This window comes from Danio aesculapii, chromosome 2, assembly GCF_903798145.1.
Source record: "Danio aesculapii chromosome 2, fDanAes4.1, whole genome shotgun sequence".
NCBI lineage: Eukaryota > Metazoa > Chordata > Actinopteri > Cypriniformes > Danionidae > Danio > Danio aesculapii.
In genome coordinates this window covers 48,779,251-48,805,781 of record NC_079436.1, presented here as the reverse complement: position 1 = coordinate 48,805,781, position 26,531 = coordinate 48,779,251, and the positions used below count along the sequence as shown (strand labels likewise).

General features: G+C 34.6%; 1 protein-coding gene, 1 long non-coding RNA gene and 1 pseudogene across 2 annotated transcripts; all 3 read right to left on the bottom strand.

The window, feature by feature from the left end:
* Positions 1-1,066: 1,066 nt before the first annotated feature.
* On the bottom strand, positions 1,067-3,256 carry LOC130238548 (uncharacterized; annotated as a pseudogene).
* A 587-nt stretch (positions 3,257-3,843) lies between these two features.
* Positions 3,844-9,339, bottom strand: LOC130238540 (uncharacterized). The gene is made up of 4 exons (XM_056469599.1): positions 9,277-9,339; positions 8,092-8,397; positions 6,274-6,542; positions 3,844-3,873 (listed from the first exon to the last, which is right to left on the bottom strand). Exons 1-4 carry the CDS (start codon positions 9,320-9,322, stop codon positions 3,844-3,846), a joined length of 651 nt encoding a protein of 216 aa, XP_056325574.1. The 5' UTR covers positions 9,323-9,339.
* A 4,210-nt stretch (positions 9,340-13,549) lies between these two features.
* Positions 13,550-14,735, bottom strand: LOC130237229 (uncharacterized). Its single transcript, XR_008838531.1, has 3 exons — positions 14,703-14,735; positions 13,734-13,873; positions 13,550-13,618 (listed from the first exon to the last, which is right to left on the bottom strand). It is a non-coding gene; the product is annotated as an uncharacterized LOC130237229 (long non-coding RNA).
* Between the last annotated feature and the right edge of the window lie 11,796 nt (positions 14,736-26,531).

Genomic DNA, 26,531 nt, shown 5'->3' with positions numbered 1-26,531 from the left:
TACCTGTTATAGAGGTCAGAAGAAAAAGTAGAAAATTGAGGAGGAGATTTATCGCCATTGCTACTGATGAGAAATCGAATGTAAAATGACTGTTGCGTTGACTTCCTATTTCAACTTCCTATTTTAAAAAATATTTTGTTGTATTTTATAGTTTTGTCGAAAGTCTCGTTCGTAATTCGCTCTTCATCTTTGCTCTACATCTGTTTTCACAACTCTAGAACTGTAAAATAGACCACTTATGAACTCCACAAAATGCACTACCTGACATTTTTACATTGAGCAGAAAATTCTGTTAGTTGAAAAAAGGAAGTTCTGCTTCCTGGAAATAGTGAGTTGCCACATGAGGTTTAGCTCAGCTCGGTTTTTGGAGGAAACACAAGCAGAAAAAACCAACAACATTTCATGAGCTTAGTTTGATTGATTGTTGTTTTTTGTTTTGCAAGTAATAGATATTATCCTACTCAGCAGTATTTGTGAGCATGCTGCACACCAAGCTGACAGTCAGCCAGTTGGCTTCGTCAGTCAGCGTGAATCGGCTAGATGGTTTGGTGTGTTCCACATGTCACCTCTTGTCAGGTTAAGGTTGGAGCACGTTGACCCAATTCTGCGTGTAAAGAATCTGAGAACAGAGCACTCTGACTGGTTATGCAGCAATGAATTAGAGAGTGAGTGTGACGTAGTGAGGTGATGTAGCAAGTAAATAATTCAAATCATGAAGGAACACAAAAAGGCCATCAGTAATTTTACCACATTTCTCAAATATTTGCAAATGTACCAGTAAAGTAGAACAGAAGTTTAAAGCTTTTTATTAGGAAAACAATACAAAAACATAATTTGCCTCCTGCCTCTTCAGTGAGTAAAATTGAGTGAGAGAAAAATGAGTAGACAAAAAGGCCATGAACCTAAAGAGAAGCTGAGATGATTCTCTAGGATGCAGTATTCCTATTAAAGATCAAAAATATTTTGCCCAGGATGAAAGTAAACCAACATGCATTTCAGTTCAGTGCTTATTCACTCTAACTATTTTATATTTACTCATCTGTTATCGTTTTTTTTTTTTTTTTTTGTCAGAGCGCATACATGTACTGCAGGTGTTTTAACAGTGCAGAGTTCATCAACTGTTTTAACATAAGTTTTCCAGCTCACTGGGTTGCTATAGTTACACATGATGAATGTGGTATTGTAGTTCAGTCTTAGGGTGTGGTCATGAGCTGATGTCACTTCCTCCTCGGAACAGCCGCTATTATAGATGGAGCTGATGTTAATGTCACGTCCACTACATGTAAAACTGCACAGTTCAGAACTGGACCAGTTTGATTTTACAGTCAGGACTGGAGCTTCTACAGCATCTGAAACACACATTTTAAAATAATTACGACCACATTAACAGATTCAGTGATGTGTGAAAATTTAAGTCAAAACATTAGCAGCGCTTCAGACTAGGGCTGTGCGATTTAGTCGAAATCGAATCACAATTGCGATTTTGAAATGTTGCGATTAGCTAATCGCAAAAGGCTGCAATATGAAATATAAATTATATAACTTGCCCCATCCAGAGCAAATGCGTGACTGCTGTCTATGTGTGATAGTCTTACTAGCCAATTGAGTGAGCACATTTTTGTTCTGACCAATCAGAATTGCACAAGCGAACGGAACTCCCACAAAAAAACAAACAAACAGGAAAGCGCAAACGAGAGGGATGATGGCGTCTGCCACTTCTAAAGCATTAATAGACTAATTAATATCAAAGAAAAACAGCATGTCGGTAATATAGGAATTTCTTGGTTTCAAAGTTACAGACGACAAACAAAACCAGGTAATTTTGTAAGGGCCGTCGCAGAATTGTTGCCAGAGCACGAGGAATTACAACAAACAGCACCAAAAAAGCACCACAGGCGGCAATATGAGTGTCTTGCTAAAAAGTCAACAAAAAGTATTGCCATTGACAATCTAGTAGCAAGCAATCTACAATTTCAAAGATGTTTGCTAATATAAGTTGATATTTTTTCAGTTCCACTTACTGAGCTGAAGCTGGACTACAAAATTTAATTGCGAATCAATTATCGCAATATCTGTCAAAAAAAAAAATCACAATTAGATATTTTCCCAAAATCTCACAGCCCAACAGGCTAAACAAATGATAACATTTGTTGGTGCCACTACAATTTGTCGACTTGATAATCGTTGATGTTGTATATGAGATATATGCAAAAAAAAAAAATGCATGCTGTCAATTATGACCATTCAAGGGAGAATTAGGAAGAACCTTTGTTGTCATTTTAATAAAATAAGAATGTTAGAATGAAATGTGTAGTGTTTTATTTTAACTAAGTTATTAAATTACAAAATTGTAAAACGGTCAAAAGGACTTCCTTGTTTGTTCTAGTGTTAAAAAGAGTAAATTTGCATTTTCATTCAGCTGACCTACTCTTTTAGTTTTATGTATCTTTTATTTAAAATAATTTTTAAAAAGCTTAAGTAAGATCATGATGTTTTGCCTCATATATTGAAGTTGCACAAGCTAATTTAAACACTAAGTGATTGAGTTAATGCCTGTTTTGTTTGGATCTTGATAAAGTGCACTTGCTGACTCTACTTTTAAATCACCACTGAAAGTTATGAAGCAAATAAATATCTTGTTGTTCACACACTCATTCATGCATTTTTTCTGGGATCTAAAAAATAAAAACATTAATAAATCAGAATTGGGTATAGTTTGAAAAATTAAGATCAGGTCATCTCTAATTTGTACTTACACTTTACCGTTCTAGGAGGGATGATTGAAGAAAAGAACACATAAATTTAACATAGAGAATTGAACATAAATGAGTCTCATAATCTAAACACACCAAGCACAATGACACTCACCTATAACAGTCACTCTGTATACAACTTCTTTGTTTGAATTTCCGCTCATTTTTGCTGTGTATCGTCCACTGTCTGCCTTCTGCATGTTCTTCAGTGTCAGAGAGAAGTTTGTTTCATTAAAGTCTATTCTGTTCTGATAGGCAGGGTGTGTTTTAGTATCCTTAGATTTAATATAATATTTAACTATATTTTCTGATTTGTCGTTTATCCAGAATAAATCGTCAAACTCTGGTAGTTGTTGTGTCTGTAAATCCAGTTGAACAGAAGCTCCTGTCTGCACAAATTTGGAGATCTCAGCACTGAAGCCTGAAGAGAAAGAAAATTAAATGAATTTATGAATGCATCTTGTAAATTTACTAGACTTGTTATCATGCACATTTTCAGACATTTGTAATAATCAAGCAGTTTTTGTTTAGCATTTAGAAATACTATACATCGCAGATTTCTACTCATACAAATAAACAATGTGGAGCAAAGACTCTCGATACTCATATACCATGTACCCCATTTCAAACTAAACATCCCACATTGATTGTTAATATTGACCTAAATCCAATTGTTGTTTATGAAAAATAAATGATGCTTACTGTTACATATTTTCATGAAACTACTTAACACGTCAGTAATTATCTGTATTTCAGTAATTGGTGTCAAATAACAAACTTAGAGAGCCATTCTGTTTTGTGCATGGCTGATTTTTAAACTTTGTGTGCTGTTGGGGATGTCTTCATCCGCTCTGGCGTTAATTTGAGTTTAAAAATTGGCTCAAATTGACTCTTTCTGCGTTTTAGCAAATGGAGTGTATCTTTTTTTGACACATATTTTGACAAAATGCTTAGAAAATTAGTTAAAAAATTAGCTTAGAAACAATACACTCTGTGGAAATGTATAACCATTTTATGTTCATGGCTATTTTGTCCCATTGACTTCCATTATAATGTCATTTATTGATTGCAAAGCCATGACGGCATATGATCATGTATTCTTGATTATTGGTGGATTTCCCTGTTGGGAAGAGATAAAAAAATGTTTTGCACACATCTTGATATGTCTGAGAAAATCAAAATAAGCAGCTCAGCTCTCAGAACATAGTAAGTGTATTTATGCACACACACTGTAATCTGCGGTTTTACTCCATATAAAAAAGCCTGAAACTTTTTACTTTTTTGCACAGGCCTTTCTAAAGGTTTAATTCAGCCAACTGATGATCAACAGTTAAAAAAAATACAAATTGTACCTGTTCCCAACATGGAAAACCAGCAACAATCATAAATGCATAATTATTTGGTGTCATGGCTTTGCATCAAAAAATGTTGTTATAATGGAAGTCAATGGGGAAAGAAACAGCCAACAACATAATGAAAGGGTAGTAAAATTTAACAGTACACAAGGGTTGATTAGTATTTCCTTGAGCTGAATATAAATTCATTAAAAATAGCACAAGCTACTAAAATGGTTAGTTGGTTAGTTTTTTTTTTTTTTTTTACAAAGGATCGTGAATGAAAAAGACACTTTGCGATTAAAAAAAGATGCTATGTAAGCTAATGTTGCATGTATGTATTATATATTTAATCTTTGACGATATGGCTTATCATAGAACAAGACAATTTAGCCAGTACATTTGCATTTATTTAGTTAAACATTAAACAGGTTAACCTTTAAAAACAATTAATTTAAAAAGTTTATTAGAACATAACTAAGCATGTTTTTGCTTTACTTGTTGAAGGCGTGATCAGGGCTGTAGTTTGAGTCTGGAAAATCCCTCCATAATACACTAAGATTTATTTCACAATATGAAATCATGTTATCTATATAAATGCACAATTTTATAATATCAGGCGAATGGTGAACATTGTGATCAAGACTGGCAAAAACAGTCGACGAAAAAACTAAAACTACCACTCAACACTTAAATTATGCTTGTTATAAAGATCAGGATTACAGAAACGAAGAGCTACTTTCATACTAACATTGGTACTAAGCAAAAATACTGAGAAACAATAGCAAATGAACAATCAATTAGTACACAGAGTTTAGGTGGTGCCTATTTGTATTTTGATATGAATAATAGTAAGGAGCACAACAGGTTTCAAACTATCTATATCTTAAAATAATGAAAAATGAGAACTGCAGTACAGTAAAAGCTTAATTTAAGAACATTTTCATAAGTAATCATCAAAAATGTAACCCATTTGTAGACAACATACCCAGCATATGAGCTTGGATATAGTATATGAACCCTACCTAGTGTAGTCATCTCTGTAAAAATAACCATTAGTTATCAATAAACGGTTACTAGTTAGTTAGATAAACGGATCATTAGTTTTACCTGTTATAGAGGTCAGAAGAAAAAGTAGAAAATTGAGGAGGAGATTTATCGCCATTGCTACTGATGAGAAATCGAATGTAAAATGACTGTTGCGTTGACTTCCTATTTCAACTTCCTATTTTTAAAAATATTTTGTTGTATTTTATAGTTTTGTAGAAAGTCTCGTTCGCAATTCACTCTTCATCTTTGCTCTACATCTGTTTTCACAACTCTAGAACTGTAAAATAGACCACTTATGAACTCCACAAAATGCACTTCCTGACATTTTTACATTGAGCAGAAAATTCTGTTAGTTGAAAAAAGGAAGTTCTGCTTCCTGGAAATAGTGAGTTGCCACATGAGGTTTAGCTCAGCTTGGTTTTTGAAGGAAACACAAGCAGAAAAAACCAACAACATTTCATGAGCTTAGTTAGATTGATTGTTTTGTTTTTTGTTTTGCAAGTAATAGATATTATCCTACTCAGCAGTATTTGTGAGCATGCTGCACACCAAGCTGACAGTCAGCCAGTTGGCTTCGTCAGTCAGCGTGAATCAGCTAGATGGTTTGGTGTGTTCCACATGTCACCTCTTGTCAGGTTAAGGTTGGAGCACGTTGACCCAATTCTGCGTGTATAATCTGTGAACAGAGCACTCTGACTGGTTATTCAGCAATGAATTAGAGAGTGAGTGTGACGTAGTGAGGTGATGTAGCAAGTAAATAATTCAAATCATGAAGGAACACAAAAAGGCCATCAGTAATTTTACCACATTTCTCAAATATTTGCAAATGTACCAGTACAGTAGGACAGAAGTTCAAAGCTTTTTATTAGGAAAACAATACAAAAACATAATTTGCCTCCTGCCTCTTCAGTGAGTAAAATTGAGAGAGAGAAAAATGAGTAGACAAAAAGGCCATGAACCAAAAGAGAAGCTGAGATGATTCTCTAGGATGCAGTATTCCTATTAAAGATCAAAAATATTTTGCCCAGGATGGAAGTAAACCAACATGCATTTCAGTTCAGTGCTTATTCACTCTAACTATTTTATATTTACTCATCTGTTATCGTTTTTTTTTTTTTTTTTGTCAGAGTGCATACATGTACTGCATGTGTTTTAACAGTGCAGAGTTCATCAACTGTTTTAACATAAGTTTTCCAGCTCACTGGGTTGCTGTAGTTACACATGATGAATGTGGTATTGTAGTTCAGTCTTAGGGTGTGGTCATCAGCTGATGTCACTTCCTCCTCGGAACAGCCGCTATTATAGGTGGAGCTGATGTTAATGTCACGTCCACTACATGTAAAACTGCACAGTTCAGAACTGGACCAGTTTGATTTTACAGTCAGGACTGGAGCTTCTACAGCATCTGAAACACACATTTTAAAATAATTACGAACACATTAACAGATTCAGTGATGTGTGAAAATTTAAGTCAAAACATTAGCAGCGCTTCAGTCTAGGGCTGTGCGATTTGGTCGAAATCGAATCACAATTGCGATTTTGAAATGTTGCGATTAGCTAACCGCAAGAGGCTGCAATATGAAATATAAATTATATAACTTGCCCCATCCAGAGCAAATGCGTGACTGCTGTCTATGTGTGATAGTCTTACTAGCCAATTGAGTGAGCACATTTTTGTTCTGACCAATCAGAATTGCACAAGCGAACGGAACTCCCACAAAAAAACAAACAAACAGGAAAGCGCAAACGAGAGGGATGATGGCGTCTGCCACTTCAAAAGCATTAATAAACTAATTAATATAAAAGAAAAACAGCATGTCGGTAATATAGGAATTTCTTGGTTTCAAAGTTACAGACGACAAACAAAACCAGGTAATTTTGTAAGGGCCGTCGCAGAATTGTTGCCAGAGCACGAGGAATTACAACAACCAGCAGCAAAAAAGCACCACAGGCGGCAATATGAGTGTCTTGCTAAAAAGTCAACAAAAAGTATTGCCATTGACAATCTAGTAGCAAGCAATCTACAATTTCAAAGATGTTTGCTAATATAAGTTGATATTTTTTCAGTTCCACTTAAAAAGTAAGAAGCTACAATACAGAATACTGAGCTGAAGCTGGACTACAAAATTTAATTGCGAATCAATTATCGCAATATCTGTCAAAAAAAAAAATCACAATTAGATATTTTCCCAAAATCTCACAGCCCAACAGGCTAAACAAATGATAACATTTGTTGGTGCCACTACAATTTGTTGACTTGATAATCGTTGATGTTGTATATGAAATTTGCAAAAAAAAAAAAAAAAAATGCATGCTGTCAATTATGACCATTCAAGGGAGAATTAGGAAGAACCTTTTTTGTCATTTTAATAAAATAAGAATGTTAGAATGAAATGTGTAGTGTTTTATTTTAACTAAGTTATTAAATTACAAAATTGTAAAACGGTCAAAAGGACTCCCTTGTTTGTTCTAGTGTTAAAAAGAGTAAATTTGCATTTTCATTCAGCTGACCTACTCTTTTAGTTTTATGTATCTTTTATTTAAAATAATTTTTAAAAAGCTTAAGTAAGATCTTGATGTTTTGCCTCATATATTGAAGTTGCACAAGCTAATTTAAACACTAAGTGATTGAGTTAATGCCTGTTTTGTTTGGATCTTGATAAAGTGCACTTGCTGACTCTACTTTTAAATCACCTCTGAAAGTTATGAAGCAAATAAATATCTTGTTGTTCACACACTCATTCATGCATTTTTTTCTGGGATCTAAAAAATAAAACCATTAATAAATCAGAATTGGGTATAGTTTGAAAAATTAAGATCAGGTCATCTCTAATTTGTATTTAAACTTTACCGTTCTAGGAGGGATGATTGAAGAAAAGAACACAAATTTAACATAGAGAATTGAACATAAATGAGTCTTATAATCTAAACACACCAAGCACAATGACACTCACCTATAACAGTCACTCTGTATACAACTTCTTTGTTTGAATTTCCGCTTATTTTTGCTGTGTATCGTCCACTGTCTGCCTTCTGCATGTTCTTCAGTGTCAGAGAGAAGTTTGTTTCATTAAACTCTATTCTGTTCTGATAGGCAGGGTGTGTTTTAGTCTTCTTAGATTCATTATAATATTTAACCATATTTTCTGATTTGTCGTTTAACCAGAATAAATCGTCAAACTCTGGTAGTTGTTGTGTCTGTAAATCCAGTTGAACAGAAGCTCCTGTCTGCACAAATTTGGAGATCTCAGCACTGAAGCCTGAGGAGAAAGAAAGATTTTTTTTTAATGACTGCATCTGGTGAATTTACTAGACTTGTCATTTACTTTTTTAGTTTTTAAACACTTGTCATGATCAAACATACTGCTTATCTTTAGACATACTGTACACAGCACTTTTCTTAGAAAATAGTGTATTTAAGGTTTCGTTGCTCATAATAACAGCTATTGGCTATTGCTTTCAAAAATAAACAAAGTTCATTTGCTTATACAGTGTGACCTGTTTCTAACTGAATTTCCCACACTGCTTGGTAATACTGGCCTAAATGCAATTGCAATGCAAAGATTGTCCAGGCTCAAAACTCTAAGGCATTTTCTCAATATGAAATCATACTATCTATGGAAATGCTCAATTTTACGAGATTGGATGAATAGTGAACATTTTGATCCACTGGCAAAAACTCTAAAAATACCAAACAATGCTCTAAAATAACGCTTGTTATAGAGATCAATATAAAAGAAACAATGAGATACTTTCATGCTGATTTTAGAGGCTCTTCGGTGCTAAGCAAAAATAATGAGACACAATATAAAATGAACTATCTTTCTTTAGTTCACAGAGTTTAGATGGTGCCTATCTGCATTTTTATTATATGGTACAGGAGTAAGGAGCACAGTGTTTTTCAAATTAATATCTAACTATCGATTTCCTAAAATGATGTAAAAGTGAAACCTGCTGTAAAGTAAAAGCTTAATTTAAGAACATTTTCACAAATAATTATCAAATTTATGAATCCATTTGTAAAAAATACATTTATTTTTGTGTAGACAAATTACCAGTAAATGAGCTTTGAGATATAAACCCAACCTAGCATAACCATTTTAATTATCAAACAGTTACTGTATGATCATTAGTTTTACCTGTTTTGAAGATCAGAAGAAAAAGTACAAAATGATTTATCGCCATTACTGCTGATGACAGACAGACGTTGCTGTCACTTCTTATTGTAGAAACGGAAGCAACACAAAGAAATAATTAGAGACCCATATGAACAAAACAGACACACACACACATGCACACGCACACACAGAGAGAGAGAAAAACCACACAGACCCATAAACCATGACCAGTTAGAGTGTAGTCATCTAACATCATTAGGAATAAAAGATGATACATTTAAACAAACAAAAAAATAATTTGAATTTCCCTTTGGGGGTTAGTAAAGTCAAACAAACTAAAAACAACTGAGGTATTGCAAAAATAATTTCTGATTTTCAAGCTATTTTTTGCACCGTGATGATAATTTTAGTTTTGTCTTTGTTGTGTGTTTTTAGGACACGGTCTTAGACAGTACCAAAGTTCCTGCTATGATTCCTGCATGAGCTCTTCAAAGCAAGCTCAAGACTTCACACATTACCAAGTCATGTCTGTATAGTTTACATTCAAGCTGAGATGTACATTCAACTTTATTTCAGTCCTAGCTCAAACAGAGATGAAGCAGTGTAGCAAATGAAAGCATATTGTGACACTTGTACTTCCTCTCTTTATATCGGGTGCTGGACCTGAAACGCTTTGATGCAGATCTGTCAGCATATTGGTCATTACTTGTAATCATTGAATGGTTCAGTTAAATTATCCATCATTATTTTTTTTTTGTTTTACAGTCCCACTTGTCTTTTATTTTACAGTAAAACTTACCAATGGGTCCCTTGCCTGTCATGCCCTTGACAATGTGCCACTTCTACTTTGAAGTAGACACCGCTGCGTGTAGCATTATTAGTTTTTACTATTAATCAAGTGATTGATTATTTAAATGACAGTCAATCCTGGGAGTTTGTAAAAATTGACATCCCTAGTGTATGTGATGCCAGGCCACATAGAATGTTTTGTATAAATCTGTCTCAGAGTTTGCTCTGATTTAGGATCAGCTAAAGTAGAAGAGCATAGCAGCTGCAAAGGGGTTCGCGAGTAGGGTTGGGTACCGAAACCCGTTGCCATTCTAGCACCGGTACCTTTGTAACTAGTATGTACCGGACCGAATCAGCATAAGAATTTCGGTGCCTAATTTCGGTGCCACTGGTGCTGCGACAAGGACGTAAGAATCAAGGGGTGCATCAAAGGCACACATAGGTACACGTTGTCACACCATCTCTAAACATTTAATTCTAAACAAAAGAACGTTTGTTGTTGTTGCTTAGGGAATGGACGCACGCACACAGTACAGCACATTTGGTGAGCGAGAGCGACTCTCTTCAGATCAACACGCATGATCGCGTTCATCAAAATTGCTCAAACTAAGGGTTCTAAAGTGTATTTTACAAGCAAGGATTTTGACACTGCAAAACTTAATGAGGGCTCATGGAATCAACTTAGAGGCAGAGGAATGCACCGTCTCTGAAAGCTTGCGACATCATCTGGCACGTTCAATGAGTACGTACATGGATACCAATGCTCCGATTTTAAGATTAAGACAATACTCTGATTAAGAGTCTAGACTACCATGTAAATAGTGTTTTTAGATTACCTTAAAGGACCACAGACCCCTGCGTCACCAATGCAGAGTTTTTTTTCTTTCCATTCAATGTGCGGTTTCAAATTCCATTAAAAGAGCACTCTTCCACCAGTCCTTACTTAATGCTCGAATCAAATACCTTAGTTTGTCTTGGGGGCATGCAGGCCCGGATTGGCTAATCGGGAGGACCAGGAATTTTCCCGGTGGGCCGGTCCGTTTTTTTGGCCACGAGGGCCGGTGTCCCTAGCTGCCTGCACTCTGAGCAGTCACACTTTTTTCATTCATTTATTTATTTGACCATAGCCTCAATCTTTTTATTCATTATTTCACCGCAGCTCCACGTTTTATTTATTTTCTCGCAGCCCCATTAGCAGAATGCAGCCTGCAGGTTAATGATGTCCAATAAAGAAATCTATAAAGTTAGTTTCTTGTCAGATGTTGACTTTTAATCTTCACTCAGAGATGCATAAATAAAAAAAAAATAAATTAAAATAAACAAAATATAACCTTAAAATTAAACCATCACGTATGCGGTAAAGAAAACTGTGTGACTCCGCTGTCTTCTAAAGAATGCACTGCTGTCAGATTTAACAGACACAATTCTTAAAGAGCCTGCACACAATTTTTAACATGCTACATATCAATGCCAAAGAATATAACAAAATATTTATCTGAACAACACATGAATATTCTAAATTTTCAAATGCAAACAATTCAAAACAAAAATATTCAAAACTGAAATGCACCAAATAACTTTAGTTATTAAATCCAAACAAATAGGCTCCTGCAACATATATTCAGAGACTGCAGAAAAGGACATTAAGATGTTTTAACGAATAGTGTTGGAGATTTAGCTACCCTTTAATGTTCTCATATTTATGACAAATATTTGAAGTTATAAAGCTGCTGTTTCCTTGAAAAAGACATGATAGTGTCAAAAGAAAATTCAATACATTTTAATTTTAATTCATATTTGTATTTATTTTATATTTTTTCATTTCAAGGTTTGGATATTTATGAGCACTAACTTCTACAGAAAATAGATTCTGATACTGTTAAACATTACATCGTAGTAACGGTTCAAATAATTCTTCATGGTGAAGTACTAAATTGAAAATGACGTTATTTTAATAAAGTCAGTCATTAATTGAAGTGGATCGGTCTAAGGCTTGAAACTGCTGGGCTGAAAAGGAGTCAATGACGTTAATCGATCTATGTACTATAACATTTAAGACGAGATCATGAAAGGAAAGTTTAAAAAGCAACTCATGTAAACACCTTGATCATATTATTGTCTTAATCAGATTAGCAAATCATTAGATTACTGATAACCATATAGTCACAAGCCCCAATTTATGCTAACCAACAAATAATCAAAGGAAATATATTAATGTAATTCAAATATATAAAATATGAATTGATGTTTACTTTAAACTTAAATTATATTGTTCTATTAAATTTATTTTGTAAAACATTTTGTGAAATAAAATATTTTTCTAGAGTCATCCACCATAATTTTGAGGCTCAAAAGTATCGGTTCAGGCGCTGTTTTGGCAACGGTACCGTTTTAAAAGTATCGGTTTAGCACCGGTATTGAAATAACCCAAAACGGTACCCAACCCTATTCGCGAGCACCCTTTTTTTAAGTGTCTAAACTGTCTTTGGGGGAACTGTCCTGCTGACATTTGCTCCAACTTGCCCTATCATACATAGCTTGGAAACAGTGACTATTAATTGAGGCATTGATTTAGTGAGGGAGTGAAAAGAAATGGTTGATAATACATGCTTTTTAACTACATGGCTAAATTGTGACCCTGTTTACACTAATATATTTTAGTTTTAAAAAACGCAAAACTTTTGTTACAGTTACTACTTTCATCCACACTATCCCAGAGTTTTCGAAAAGTTCAGTCTTGCATCCTTTCCTTGTAAGTTCAGACTTGGCAAGTTTGATATGAAAACAAAATCAACCAGATGCTGCGACCGTTTTTTTTTTTTTTTTTTTTTTTTTTTTTTTTTTGTATTGTGTATAGTTCCTTGAGAAACAAAATAATAAATGAGAATACAGTAGTTGTGGCTTATTTTTTCTGCTGCAAGCTTGGATGTAGTAAGGTACTCACTTAAAAAAGTTGGGTTAATAATAACCCAACTGGTAACCCATAGATGGGTCAATTTGGCACCGACCTTCTGTTGGGTTATTGTAACCCAATCCATTGGGTTGATAAGGTTAACCCAACAATTTGGGTTATAAAAATAACTAATTTGTTGGGTTATTTTGCCAAAAAATGGCTTAACCCCTAAATAATAATAATTATTATTATTATTATTATTATTATTATTATTATTATTATTATAGTAGTAGTCATCTTTATATGAAAATAAAAAATACACCGCTTTTATTACATTGGCAAAGCTTTATTTAAATCCATGAATTTAGTGCCACATCTTTCACAATAACAAACGCCTGAGAGCAGTTTAGTTCATCCCCAAGCAGCAGGACAAGAGGGTTCTGTCTCTGTTGCTCCTCCTCCTCTAAGTACTGAACGATAAGTATACACACATGAATTAAATAATGTCCAACATTTATTGTCATAAATAATGAACCTAGAATTCGCAAATCAACAAATTCTTGTTTTGCCTCCTGGTATGAGAGCCGAACCATCTTGCTGCACAATCTGTATGGCAGTGAAGAAATGAAAGCTGGCTGAGTTGTTAAAGTGACATCTCCAAAGTGGGATCTCCAAGGCTGTCTTTATATCAAACAGAAAAAAACACAATAATTAATCTCAAAACAAGACCCTCATATCAAAGGTGAAATGCTATAAATTGGGATTAAAACAGAGCTGTTATGCAGGATTGTCTTACCAGATGAAATGTTTGCTTGAACTGGTAGATCCAAGGCTCTCTTCTTTTTTTGCAATACGAGAGGGTCCGCAGTGATGCATCTCCCCAAACTTCAAAAAGTTTCTTTGGTGTGTGGGTATAAAATACCTGTCCTGAGCAATCTAAAAATAAATAAACAAAAACAGCACTTAAATCCATGCCATGCAAACAGTACACTGGATTTATTAAAGGGATATTTTACACAAAAATGGAAATTCTGTCATCAGTAACTTACCCTCCCCTTGTTCGAAATCTCTCCTCAGATGAACACAAAACATGATATTTTAAACAATATAGGTAACTAAACCATTCTTGGGCCACAGTGAAATTCCATAGCGTTTTTGTCTTCTGTTGAAGTCAGTCGGGAGTGGACTATTAAGTTTTTCATTTGCTTTGTCCTTTAAAGTTATCATTTGTGGTCAGCAGAAATAAATAAAAAATAAATAAAAAAATCAATCAACAACTTGAGGGTGAGTAAATGATGAATACACCCAAAAATCAGGGAAACACCCATATACTACGGCCAATTTAGTTTATTAAATTTACCTATACTGCACGCGTTTGGACTGTGAGGGACATGCAAACTTCACACAGCAATGCCAACTGACCCAGCTCCAGGACATGATGGATTCGCCTCTGCTGCTGAATGAGGGTGTTTCACCGATTTTTGGGTGTATTCATCATTTACTCCCCCTTAAGTTGTTGATTTTTTTTTTTTTTTTTTTTTTTTCTGCTGACCACAGATGATAACTTAAAGGACAAAGCAAATCAAAAACGTGATTGTCCCCACTGACTTCAACAGAGGAAAAAATGCTATGGAATTTCACACCAAGAATGGTTTAGTTACCTACTCCTCCATATACCAAATGATGTTCGCATCATCCTTAAAACAGAAATTTTAAACTTGCACATGTACGCCGGACCAAATAACAACAAAAATCATGTATTTACCCAGTTTAGCAATGGAGAAAAGATAACTGGAAGGGGTCATCTCCAGGGGTACCTTAAACAGATAAAGAGAAAAAAAAAACTATAAAAATGTGCACTTTTAGCTGCAGAATTAGTCTTTTATGCGAGTTGTTAAGGTGCATCACATTTGCAAATTTGGTGGGCAAATAAGGTCCATTTTACATGGTCAATTGTGCACTGATGTTCATCAGTGTGCTTAATTCTCATGCTCAGAAACAAGAGTCAAACTCTTGATCACAGATTTCTACTGAAATAACAGTCATAACGCAATAATTAATATAAATAGGTTAATGTCTGTAATATCTCAATTTGGTCAAATGTTCCAGGAGTGGAGTTCTGAAATTTCTGAACTGTGCTTAGACTCTAAATCAGTCATGTAATTACCTGTGGCCTCATGCCTGATACAGTCTAATACCAAATTCACACTGAAATAAGGCACAGAAACACTTTTGAAAGAGACATTTGTGTCTTTACACACTACCAATGCTGTTCAGAGAAGTATAAATGCATTTACAGAAGAATTACAAATGTATAATTTGATTTTAAGACATATGGTGATGTAAAGACACCTTTACAACATATGATACTGCTTAAGTGTGTGTATCTGTGCATTTTTACATCATGTACATATTACAAAATACAGAGCTGTTGTTTTCTCACCTTTCTCAACAAGATTATCAAGGAGGATTAAAGCTCGCTTTGTCCAGAGCAACCTACAATGAACAAACAAACAAAAAATAAAATAAACCACAAATTAACATGAGCTGACAGACAACATTTATCAGTTGAGTGGTCACAGCATCACCTGAATTGAAAACTGGGCAAGGACAGTGTATGTTTAAGGGCTTTGTATTATTGTTTATTAGCATATACTACTACTATTATTATACAAAGCTAGCAGATGTTACAATTCTTATATGTATAATTTTTTAAGCTTATATTTAATTGTTGTATGACATATATAACCGATTAAACATTAATATTAGCATCTAACATCAGGGTTGTGGTTTCATCCCTGTATGTTAGTATAAGATGTAGGGAAAATGCAATTTTCAGGGCCTTCAATATAGTACACACAAACAGTAATAATACAATTTACCTTTCAATAGTTAATAATCAAGTACCTTGAAATGGATCATGAATCCTCTTCTGATAAAAGACGATGTAGCAAGCTTCTGCTCTGCTCGTCCAGGATAACTTTCTCACGTTGCGATCCATTCAGCGCCCTCTAGCGGCGATTAATAACCAATAATAATATAATACTCAGATTCAGTACTTCATGGGAAAACTAGCAACTTCCTGAACAAAATGTAGCACATATATGTGTCTATATCAGTATTTAATTGTTACAATATAGTTTCCTAGCGAAAGGACAGTGTTTTTAGACAACATAACATACCTTCAACAAGACTGGACGTGACTCCGGTTTGATGTCTCTGCTGGGTCCTAAAGACGATATTAACGGCGGAATATCTCAAATACGTGTATCATTTCCTCCAAAACAACTGTAGAGATGAACACGGAGGTAGAGAAAGCGTTTTTATCTGCATATAGATCGGCTATGAAGCTCGCATGCTTGTATTATCAATAATTAAGAGTCCAGGTGAAACTGATATATAAACCCCGACACGGAGAGGCATATTGATTTAAAAAATAACAATATTACTGCATTAGAGCTTGCATAAACTTTATAATGCAAGAACAACATCACGTACGCATATTAATACAGCGGTTCTGTGTCAGTTCAATCAGTTGACTGTTGAAATTTCAAAATTGTAACCCAACTGGTTGAGTTATTAAATAAATAACCCAATAAAAGGTTTAAAATAACCCAACAAAGCACCAAATATTTTTAACTCAACCATTGGGTTAAATAAATAACCCAACGTTTTTTAGAGTGTAGGTATTTTATTCAGAGAGATTGGGGAAAGGGGTTTTAGAAGAGTTACCTAACAAACAGACACCTCCTGCTCACCATTTTTGTTTGTTGTTAAAACTGACAGTCAGAGGCATGTGGTTAATATGTTAGCCATGCCCAATACATCAGACAGACATAATCTGAGAACTATAATGATTAGAAGGGCAAACTATTTTTTTTTTCTTAAACTTGCACAGATTGTTCACCCCAAAACTGGCAATGCGAGCTAACAAAATCTTATCTTTACTTTTGATTTCATTTGTATTTTAACAATAAAATGAAAACATGAAATAAAGAACTGCCTATATTCACTTTAATATAAACAACTTAACACGACACCAAAAATGTGAAGGCATCATGTAGCTACATAATTACATTACTGTCATCTTCACTGTATGCATATTTATAACAAACGAAGTCTATAACATAACTGCCTTCTTTAATTTTCATTAAAAATACGAAATGCCCTGTCTTTTACTGAATATCATTTTTAATTATATAAAAGTATAACATACAATATAGGAAATAAAAGCAAGCAATCAGTCAAATGTGCAGAATCAGTGTACATGGTTACATAAATTAATATATTAACTTTGTGCTCAGCCAAAACACGTTACCTGAGAACAAGAAATAGATTTAAAATATCAAGGAGTCATTGAATATTGAGAAGATGAATCAAACATCACGTATCACGTTTAACTATTATAGTGAGATGAGATCCAGCTGTATATTCTTGGTGAACTGTGAACGATGTGTGCTGTTCTCATCTGGGGAGGTGTGCTCAAAGCTCCCCATGACTGCCTGGAGCTCAGACGTGCACATATGTTGCAGCACATGCCAGAGTGTGTGTGTGTGGTCACATGTGCATTTTCAGCGGTTTAGTGTGGACAGATGGATTTTCAGAAACGCTAGATGAAACAGTGCGGACGTGGATTGTTTTTATTCTAAAATGCATTTTAAAACTGAAACGCATTAGTGTAAACAGGGCCTTCCTTTTCATTCTAAAACAGCATTTTAAAACTATCCATGTTCACATAGGCTTTTATCTAGTGTTTCTGAAAAGCTCTCCTTCCACAGTGTATGAGGATGTCTGAGCTACAGGCGGTCCGCACACCTTACTAGATGAGAGCAGCGCACGTAGGCCTGTTATTGTTGCGAAGAGGGAAATACTGCATGACAACAGAAGTTGAATCCAAATGCAGCTTTATTTGGAGTAGTCAGATAGGCAGGGGTTAACAACCAATGCTGCAAAAAATGCTTTTCTTTGATTTATTTTTATTTTTTGTCTTGTTTCTAGTTCAAATATCTAAAAACCGGTAAATTTAAGAAGCATTTTCTACACTCTCAGAAACAAAGGTACGCGATCTGTCACTGGGATAGTACCTTTTCAAAAGGTACAAATTTGTACCTTAAAGGTCCATATTAATACCCAAATAGACAAAACAATAAACAATAATAACTGCAAAGAATTATAAAACATATAATAACTATATTATAATAAATAATAGATACAGTGAAATAATTGTGCAGTGCATGTTTATGTAGCTGGTGTGCAAACAGAATTGTTAAGTGTTGCACAAGTTAATACAAATAATTGAGTTTGTGTAATTATCAGCAACATGGGGAAGAGGGGCAAATGCCAAAAGTCATAAAGCATGTCTTATCATAGTTTAAAGCACAATGCACAGCAGCAAAGCAAGAAACTGAACGTAAACAACAACAAATCCGGTAGATTTGGTGCAGTTGTGGGGAAGTTTAAACGTTAGCCTCATAAATTTACTTAACCAAAAATATCATGTTTTCCAGATTCATGGACATGTTACCTGAAAGTGATGCACACGATTTATCTTGTGCTTTTTTCCTCTTCTCGGCAACAGACTGCTGTCTTTCCCGGGCATAGAGCTGCAACTTGCAGCCGCAAAGTTAAGTAGACCAGACTGTGGCGCATGGCAATGCCATTGGGGTATGTGCGTACACAAAAAAGATACGTCACATGTTTGTTTTTGCGTTCGTCTTAAAATATATTTTTTTAAATGTATTTTATAACATAATATCAATATGTATTTTATTTACACTCAGTTTATGTTAATATTATTAAATAAATATTTATTATATATTTTTATGGGTGTCATTTAAAGCATTTGTTCACTCAAGATTGCAAAACGAAGACTTCACCTTTGTCATCCAGGATATTTATTTTTCAATTTCTTTAGTCAAGAAAAAATATGGATTTTTCAGAAAACATTTAAAGGGCCATGAAACCCCTCTGTCTCAGCAGGATGTTTTCACACCTCTAGTTTGGAAAAAGTTAGGAAAGTGGGTGTGTCTAGCAATGTTTAGGTGGGAGTGTCAGGGGGAGGGAAAGAGGGAAGGATTTGGATAAAAATGGGAGTTTACATTTGGGCACGCGCTGATTTCACAGAGGCAAAACAAACACACAGACGTAGGGGAGACAGTGACTGTGGAATGTTTGATACTGCACGTCGTATAAGAGAAAAAAACCCTTTGCATTTTTCTGTAACTTGGATGCACTGGGTAGGTAGCGTCAGAAAGCTGTGTGTGTTCTCTCCTTATTCTCCGCGTACGAGTGGGCGCAGCCATTTGAATTATTTTGGCTCGAGACTTCCAGTCTCATTCACTTCCATTCATTTTTAGACAATAAAAACGGCTCGTTTTGCTGCTTGGAGTTGCAAACTGCTATTTTCTTATTATATTATTCTACGTTGTCTGTATTGTCATACAAACACTTGTTTGTAGAGTAAGTAGTTTGACCGTTTTCTGCCGTTTATCATTCCTAGTCATTTCTCCCATAGGTAGCTGAATCGGAAGTTCTAAAACAATCGCAAAAACGCACGCACTTCCGCATTGAAGAATAAGGTCAATAGACTGTCACAAAATGTGGCGAAAATTCAATAGTTTGATTGCGGTGTTTACATGTTTACACTCGGAGAGCAGCATTTACAGTGGATCTTTCAGCCCATAATATTGTAATGACATTAACGTACTGTAAACTTAGTAACTAAATAATTTTGACTAAGGTCTGTCTTTAAACACCGAAAGAGTACTGCTGACGATACGAACTAACTTTGCCACTGAATAAACAAACAAAGGGCACTTACCAAATCTGTAGAGACAGGACAACCAACACCAACTGGAGCTGCGTCTTTATTAAAAGGAGACGAGCGACAAATCCGGATTTCACCATTTCCATATGCGAAAAGCTCTCGAGTGAAATAATTTGCTCGAAATAACGCAAAAACAACCAATTTTCACTTTTTTTGTGAAATATTTGTGTACTAATAGTGTTTATAGCTGCATAGGACACATATATGACTGTCAACAGCTCAAAAAATGTGTTTTGGTGTTTCGTGACCCTTTAATATTTTTCTCCATATGGACTTTGATGGTGATCAATGTGTAAAGTTTCAGTGCAGCTACAAATTTACACAGTGCAAAGCATAAATGAATAAACCCACTTTGTAAATGTATGTAGTGAATGTAGAGTAAATATAGACAATATATTTTGGTGATATTTTCAGTAATAAAAGAGTTTGGTCACATAACACAGTATTTAGCAAAGTACATTTAAAATTTATTTAAAAATACATTTAAATGTATTGAGTTGGTGTTGTTACATTTTTTTGCACCTTGATCTTAAAGGAACACTCCACTTTTTTTTTTTCTTTTCTTTTTTTTTTGGAAAATCTGCTAATTTTACCTCTAACTTCCCTAGAGTTTTACCATTTGTTTTTTTATCAATTCAACTGATCTCTGGATTTGACCATCTGCATCTTATCTAACAAATTAGAATAGTTTTTCAACAATTTTCCTGTTTAAAGCTTGACTCTTCTGTAGTTACTTTGTGTATTTAGAATAATGCAAAATGAAAAGTTGGTAATTTATAGGCTAGGTATGTGGCTAGGAACTGTACTCTCATTCTGGGTAAATACATAGACATGCCTGTGACATTGATTGTGCCACTGCAGTAGTAACAGCATTACTATGTTTAACTGTTAATGGATTTAGTTGAGTAATGGTCAGTCATAGGAATTTGTAGAAATTTACATCTCTAGTCCATGTGTGATGTAATGCTGCTTTAATTCTTTGCTACAATTAGTCTGAGTTTTCTCTGGTTCAGGATCAGCTAAAGTATGTATCGAGGGGGCAAAGAGGCTGCAAAAGTGTTTGCAATCACCCTTCTTAAAGTGTCCTACTTTTCCTGGGGCAACTGTCCTGCAGAGATTTGCATCAGCTGTTTTTAATAATCTGCAACATACATTGAATCACAAAAATAATGAAAACTGCAAATTTGCTAAACACATTTGTTATTTAATAATCATAAAAGGTCTAACCGTGTGTGGTTGGAATGCGCTCCTCTTTTATAAAATCTCACAGATTCATTCATCTAGGGTATTCATATTTGAAATTATAACAACTAAGCTTTTAAAACATTAGTGAACTTTTTGTCTACTGTTTGTTTCCATACAGTATTTGTGTGTATTAGGAATACATTACACTAACATTATACACTTTTTTTTTATGTTGAAACAGCAACCAACCACAAACAAAAAATAGTTCAGTATAGACAAAATGGGCAATGAACCAAAAGAGAAGCAGACATGCATCTCTAGCTTGTGGTATTTCTATATAAGACCAAAGATATGTTTTGTTAGAATGAAAGTAAACCAAAAGGCATTTCAGCCCAGTGTTTAGGCCTATTCACTTTGTCTTGTTTATGTTTGGTTTAATCATTCATGCTAGTAATTACAGTACATTTAGAGTGAATATGGAACAATATGCTGTATCTGTAAGAACGGTGTTCATCAAGTTTATTATTGCATTGTTGTCTAATGCATGTAATTTTTTTAACCCTAAAATAATGTTTCTAAAATATAAGTGGTAGAATAACTTTTAAAGGAAATTTAAAGAGCTATTTTTTCCCACGTTAATCTTAAATGCCTATAGAGTAGTACTGCATCTATCATTTTAAGTATTTTGTATTTTAATACTTTTAGGACAAAGTTACAGCTGTCCGATTCTGTTCGGAACTGAACAAGCTGCTATGATGTCTATGGAAGACAGCAACATTAATCATTTTGCACTTACACTATTTGTTATTCGCAATAGATACACATTGTTTACGGATGTCAACATTGGGATGTGCTATAAAAATATGAGATTATTACATGCGTTTGTCTGTTTAAGCACACACCCAAATCCCAAAGTGTCCACTTAAGCTCATTTTCAAATCGTGTTCACAGAAGCGGTTCGGAGAAAAGTGTCTGTCTTCATGGAGCAAACCTGACAGTCACATATCATTACATAAATTGACAGATAAGAATGTAGAACAAGGTCAACAATGCGCTTTAATGAAAAGGTAGGGAATTTGGCCAATTTTATACAAATTTTAAAGGGCTTTTGAGCCAAAATAAAATGAAAGCATAATTCTCTTGAACTCTCTTGCAATTATATAGCATTTCAGATTGGCTGTGTATATTCATTCATTGAAATTTGAAAATATGATAAATCTACAAAAAAATAATATTACTAATATTCTATGACGAATGAGTTAATATTGTATAAATACTTAAAAATACATAAAAATAATGAGTGGGAGACAACGTAAGTGAAGGCAAGACCAACTTTATTTATAAAGCACAATTTTACACAACTGTAAAAAAACATTACATTACATTACAACCGTAGTTGATCCAAAGTGCTTTACGATAAAATTAATAAAATAAAACTTGTATTAAAAACCTAAAAAAAGGAACTATATATGTAACACTGAAATACAGATAAGAAACAACATGCATGTGTCACTTAAAAACAAGAGAGTAAAGATAAGTCTTTAAGTTAGATTTAAAAGCATCCAATGATGGAGAAATCCTGATGTTCAGAGAGAGACAGCTTGATCACCTTTTGATATGCAGCGAGACCGAGGGACAGACAAAAGAAATTGATCATGGAACCTTAATAGTCTACAAGTTGTATATGGCCCAATAACTTAACTGATATAGACAGGGGCAGAATTGTGCAATGCTTCACATGTGAAAAGAAGGATTTTAAAATCAGCTCTTAATTTTATAGGAAGCCAGTGCAATGGGATGAGGACAGGGGAGATATGATCTCTTTTCTTATTTCCTGTTATTAATCTGGCGGCTGCAACCAATTGTAACCGAGAGACTGATGACTGGGGTAGACCAATGTACAAGGAGTTGCAGTAGTCTAGCCGAGAGGAAATTAAAGCATAGGTCACAGTTTCTGGATCTTTATTAGAAAAAAATGGTTTAACTTTTGCCACCAATCTAAGTTGGAAAAAGCTGCTCTTCACAACTGCATTTATGCTGGTGTTCTAATGATACATCTTTTAGTTTGATGGGAAAATGTAGTTGGAGGTCATCGGCATAGCAGTGATAGTTTGTTTGCGGAGTACTGAGCTTAAAGGAAGCATATAAAGAGAACACCAAATGAATAGGTTTAGGTGGTGAAGTAAAAGATCCAATATTTACAGAAAAAGATCTCCCCTTTAGATATGAGGAGAACCACTGTAAGGCAAGGCTCTAACAAGGTTATTATAGTTAATGAAAACTAAAATGTAAAATAATTGTCGTTAACTGAAATAAAAATAAAAACGAGAGTTTTTCAAAAAACTAGAACTAATTGAAACTGTATATTGTGTACATACAAAACTAACTGAAATTAACTAAAATTATAGCAAAAACCTCCTTCGTTTTCGTATTTGTAAATGTATTTAATACATAATCTTACTGTAAGCCTTTTAGAAGTAAATCTGTTTACTCCGTGCTGCAGGTGTTTGACCCGCACGGCACCTCAGAGTCTGTAGTCCTGCTGCCATTGGCCAGAACGAGCCGGTTCTCCTCCAGTCATCCTCGCTGTTGCTCCCACGACAAACAACGAGTGGACATCACAGCAGCACGGTGACAGCATTAAATACAGAGACTTAAAACTATTACTTTAACACGTTTGTGCCCAATAATGGGTTTTATCTCTGTGTCGCGATCGCGAATGAATCTTTTTAACCTAATCGAACTGAAACATTTGAAACGATTCACGTCTCCAGTAAGCACTCGTCCACAAACTACTTACTTTTTAACAAGCCTAATACCCCCTCTAACTCTGAATAATCCAATATATACTCTTATTCAGTTATTAGAACAGTGACGTTACACGAAGATCAAATTTGAGAAGCGGTTAACCGATAAAGCACAAACAGTAAATGACAGCCTGCTGTGACTGAACTAAACTTCAACAACTGCAGCACGGGTAAACCCGAGGGCTTTAATGAGAGGATTTGGTAAAACGTAAGTTTATTTCATAAAAGAAAATCGTAATGGAGTTTAAATAGGTGAATCATGCTTAAGTTAGGTTGCAAAACTTCAGTTAGGTTTCAGATCATGGTGATGTTTTAATTGACTGAAATTACTATTGCTAAGTACATAATGTTGAGTCCTAACATCCGCGAGAAATATCTGAACTTCCCATCACTACTGTGTATCTAACATCAGAATAAGCCTTGCACACATATTGTACTTAAAGCTGCTGTCTTGTGGGCTGTTGTATTTGAATTTGAGGATGGGTAGATGGTAGTGGTAAATGATAGTGTTCATGTGTCCTCTGAATACAGGTTGTATGACTGAGTTTTTATTATACAATATTTATTCTGTTGATTTTGAATCTTGCACCTAACAAATATCCTCATTTAGAAAAATAAAAAATAAAAATAATACATAAAAACTAAACTAAAACTAAGTCATTTTAAAATATAGAAACTAATAAAAACTAGTAAATCTCCCTCTAAAACTAATTAAAACTAACTAAATTTGAAAACAAAAAGTCAAAACGAAATAGAAACTAAAACTAATGAAAAATACAAAACTATTATAACCTTGGGCCCTAAACCCCAACAAAACACTCAAGTCGTTCTAATAAAATGTTGTGAGGGCGGGGTGGGTTTCGGCAGAAGTTCATGTGTGCACAAACACACACAGATCTCCAAACCGAAACCGAAGGAGAGAAAAAATAACCTCGACTTTATAAAGACCGCGTTCAGTGCTGCTTTTTGCCCATCTCTGTTTTCATAGGCAGTAATCACACCACAGTCAAAATGTCATGTTTAATGAATATCGATTTAGTTCATTGGCATTGAATTAGAACCATGCCCCAAAACACCTCGATTAATTTGTTTAAAGGACTGTCATCAAACATTACAAATAAAATAGTATAAATAATATACAATAATATAATATACAATAGTATAAATAATAATAGAATAATTAATTAAAGACTTATTGTGTTAAGATGATTTTTAACAAACAGCAGGAACTGAATAATTGCCAGTCTAGTGAACAAACACATTTCTGTGTGGGTTGTTCAATAAAGGAAATTAGCAATGTGTGAGAAGTGTCAGAGAGACAACTCGGTGTCATTTCCGTGTGCCTCAGATGGAAATGTCACTGCTATAAGGGGACTGAAACGCAAGCAAAGTGCAGATACGGTACTTGAACTTAAATATAATGTCTTGAGCTTGTCCCTGAATTACAAAGTCAAGTATAAGACCAACACGACACACTCACAAAATGAAAAGTTTATTTTTGTTTTACTGAGTTTTTCCTAACCCCTGTGGATTTACAGTATTTTCATTTAAAGCGTTATGGATAAGTCTGTCTCTTCCTTCTTTGCAAGTCATTAGCGGCCACCTTTTTTTTTCTTCTTTTTGCTGTTCCACTTCACTGCTCACCCCACGTCTCACTTCTTTAACACCTTTTACCTCACTTTCCTCTTGACATTTAAGCATTTTAAAGACTCAAAAGCAAATAGTGTGAACTTAAATCATAACCTATCCAGCAGTCTGTTCATTTGGCTATAAAATGAGACGCTACCGTAACAGTGAGCAGCTTTCATCTTTATTTGTGACCAAACATCATTTTTTAAAATCTATTATGTATGTCAATTGAGTTGCTCAAATGAATATGAACCAATGTTGAGTTTTTTTTACCCCTATCTGATGGTTCTAACATTTAAAACTGTAGTTGTTAGTTGATGAGATTTCCATCTGGTGGCCAACTAACAGCTATTACACATTCTGTGCAATGGTCTTGATGCTGTTTTTAGTCTTGGTTTACCCGTGTCTAAAACATGGCTGCTTACAAAATTTTTCGTTTTACTGTGAGAGTATTTAATGTTGGAGAAGAGTAGTATCCAATAGTCTAAAATACTATTTTTATAGATTAATTTATATAGCATATTAATGTGTAATGGGGCGACACGGTGGCTCAGTGGTTAGCGCTGTTGCCTCGCAGCAAGTAGGTCGCTGGTTTGATTCCCCACTGGGCCAGTTGGCATTTCTGTGTGGAGTTTGCATGTTCTCCCGTGTTGGTGTGGGTTTCCTCCGGGTGCTTCGGTTTCCCCCACAGTCAAAACACATGCGCTATAGGTGAATTGAATAAACTAATTGGCTGTAGTGTATGTGTGTGAATGAGTGTGTATGGAGGTTTCACAGTACTGGGTTGCAGCTGCAAGGGCATTCGCTGAGTTAAACATATGCTGGATAAGTTCATTCTGCTGTGGCGACCCCTAATGAATAAAGGGACTAAAGCTGAAGGAAAACAAATGAATTAATTAATTTGTGTATTGCCATATACTGTATAAAAGCTCATTACTATATATTACTATATATATGAGGAAGTCTCTTTTCACCACCCACTTAATGATGAGGTGGTGTCCTTTAACAGTTCTAGATAACCACAGTAAAGACCCTTACCAAGCCAAAAACACTTAGTACATAAAAAATAAATCTCAATATTCTCAACAACAATTACTGTCAAAGTTATAACAAATATTTGAGTATACAGTTGAAGAAAAAAATGATT